Source organism: Myotis davidii, unplaced genomic scaffold (genome assembly GCF_000327345.1).
Source record: "Myotis davidii unplaced genomic scaffold, ASM32734v1 scaffold609, whole genome shotgun sequence".
NCBI classification, from domain to species: Eukaryota; Metazoa; Chordata; class Mammalia; order Chiroptera; family Vespertilionidae; genus Myotis; species Myotis davidii.
Genome location: NW_006300164.1, coordinates 771,604 through 774,178, shown reverse-complemented (window position 1 = coordinate 774,178; position 2,575 = coordinate 771,604). Strand labels below are relative to the sequence as shown.

Here is a 2,575-nt window from a genome sequence, read left to right as displayed (position 1 = left end):
GAGAGAGAGAGAGAAAGAGAGAGAGAGAGACCTAGTGTGCTGAGTGAGTCGAGATGAGGGCAGAGGCCACAGCGGTTGGGATGGGGTGGGTAGGGTGGGATGAGAAGGGGGGGGAGGGCACGCCTGATGCACGGGACACAGACACGCAGGGGCGAGAGAAGAGTCGGAGACGGGACTGGGCGTTCTTCCCCTTACCGTGTCTTTGGAGGACCTACGTCTCTTGAAGCTGGAAGCCAGGGTGGAGGTGATAGCCCTAAATGTGGCTTTCTTTTTAGGGTCGGGCTCTGCTCTACCACTCTTTCTATCCTAAAATGAATATGTATAAGCGATTAGACAGCTAAGGGGGACGGCCACACCTGCCCTCGCCTGCTCCTTGGGGGCCGCTGGCCGGCCGCTCAGGCCCTGCTCCTGCCTGCCTCCTTGCACCGGGCCACCGGACCCAGGGCCGGACCCGCGCAGGCGGCCTCAGCTCCTGCCCGGGTCGGGCCTGACCTTCCTCGTGCTGGGGCTAGACTTGGGGGGTCCCGTGTGGCTCTCTTCCTGGGAGGTCGCCTGGCTCCCTGGCTCTCAGGTGTCCCAGGAGGAGGGGCCCGCGGAGCACGGGAGGACCTGCCCCTCAGGCTCGCCGGCCATCCTGACCCCCGAGGGCCCAGCAAGATTCAGGAAGGGGCCGCGGGGCCAAAGGTGGGCGTCCAGATGGATTGGAGCGATAGACAGAGGCAGCTCCCGGGACCCTGGCCTCGGGTCTGATGGCCAGGCTGGCCCTGTGCCCGCCAGTAAGAGCAGCAACCGGGTCCTAAGAGCAAGAGGGGGCAGATGAGAGGTGGAGGGGCTCCAGCAACCACCCCCAAGGCCCTCCCTCTCTGCTCTGCCAGCTTCACCCCAGGACACAGACTCTGGAGAGGCACCCAGAGAAAGAGAAGAGATGCACAGACTGACCTTGGACCGTGGGCAGGAGCCACAGCCTCTGCCAGCCCCACTGCCTGCCCCGCCCCAGGTGGGCATGGCTGCCCCTCACGCAGCCTGCCCCCTGCTGGCAGCAAACTCCCACAGACGCGGCCTGGTCAAAAGCGGGGCCAGCTGGACCCCTATGGAGCACAGGACATAGCAGGCAGCAGGAAGGAGGCCCGGGGTGCTGAGGAGGGGTGCGGGCGGCGAGGGCGGCGAGGGCAGATGCGTCTTAGACTCACGTGCTACACCCAGGTGGGCCCTGTCTTACCCTGCCTCAGTTTGCCTTCCTATGGGATGGGCGCTGGCGGGCGACTCTGGAGACAGAGAGGCCAGGCAGAGGCTTGGAGCAGGGCACATGGCCTCCCTCGGCCTGGCTTGGCAGTGGGCAGCCACCTGCAGGTGGCCCCCTACCGACGCTGCCCCTGGCTGTGGCTCCTAGCTCCAGGCCTGCTCCCACGGGCTCCGGGAGCCAGGGCCAGCGCGCCGGCCTGTGGGGATGGAGGAGGGCTGGGGCCGGGCTGGGCCGTGGGCACCAGGCCTCGGGGGGTGGCCGCCCTACCTGCAGGTTCTTTCTCCACACGTTCACCGCGGCGAAGGCCAGCTGCATCTGCTTCCGGCGCGCGTCCTTGTGTCGCTTGTAAGCGATTTCGATGAAGATGAGGAAGATCCCCGCCACGATGCCCCCGGCCACGAGCATGAAGACCCCTGTGGGCCAGGCCCGGCGCCTCAGTGTTGGCTGGCTGGGCTGCGCCCGGGGGGGACCCCCTCCAGTGTCTCCAGGGGCGCTGAGGGGAAGCGGGGAGACCCACCTGCCATGTTCTCGAAGGTGAGAGTAGCAGGGGCATTGCTGCGCGAGTCACACTCCTGGTACCGCACCCAGGTCTTGTCCAGGTCCTCCATGAAGCCGTTCTCATGGGACCTGGTGGGCGGGCAGCAGTGGGGCTGGAGCTTGCCCTCCCCTGCCTGCCTGATCTTGTCCCCAACAGCCCTCCCCTGCTGGCCTGATCTTGTCCCTAACTATGCCTGGGCGAGGTGAGGCGGGGCCTGGGCGGGGCCGCCTCTGCTCGGGGGTCCAGAGGGGGCACTCTCCGAGAGCGAGGAGGGCGCAGGCGAGGCTGACTCACTTGAGGATGGACAGGGAGACGTTCTGCTTCCAGGGGCTGTCCTTGCGCATCCCGATGCCGAAGCCGGAGCGGAAGAACAGCTCGCCCGTGGTCACCAGGTCGCACTTCTGCGAGGCCTCGAACTCCAGCACCGCCGAGTCCCAGATGAAGGCGTGCAGTTTGCTGCAGACAGGGGCGGGCGTCATGGGAGCTCCGCACAGTCGGGCGACCCTCGACCCGCACGATTGCATGCCTTCCCGCCAACCTGGGCCTCCTATCTGTCCCCACCCCATGGTTCCCACCCGCTGGGACCCTCGCTTTTCCTTTAAGGGTGGACGCCTGCTGGTCCAGTCCGCCCCCACGTGTCCCGCACGGCCCCGCCCCTCACTTGTCCCGCACGGCCTGGATGGCCTCGGCCGCGCTCTCGTAGTTGTGCTTCTCCATGTGCCGGTACATGGTGCTCAGCTCCACCTGCCGCCGGAAGTAGATGTCCACCGAGCTCTGCTTCACCGTCGCGTAGA

General features: G+C 66.6%; 1 protein-coding gene across 1 annotated transcript in view; it reads right to left on the bottom strand.

Moving 5' to 3' along the window:
- The window catches only part of GRIN1 (glutamate ionotropic receptor NMDA type subunit 1), an 18,426-nt gene that overhangs the window by 1,501 nt on the left and 14,350 nt on the right, over window positions 1–2,575 (bottom strand). Inside the window, 5 exon segments of the mRNA XM_015572344.1 lie at window positions 196–306; window positions 1,511–1,656; window positions 1,761–1,870; window positions 2,076–2,237; window positions 2,443–2,573. Of these exon segments, the coding sequence (XP_015427830.1) occupies window positions 196–306; window positions 1,511–1,656; window positions 1,761–1,870; window positions 2,076–2,237; window positions 2,443–2,573 (660 nt within the window).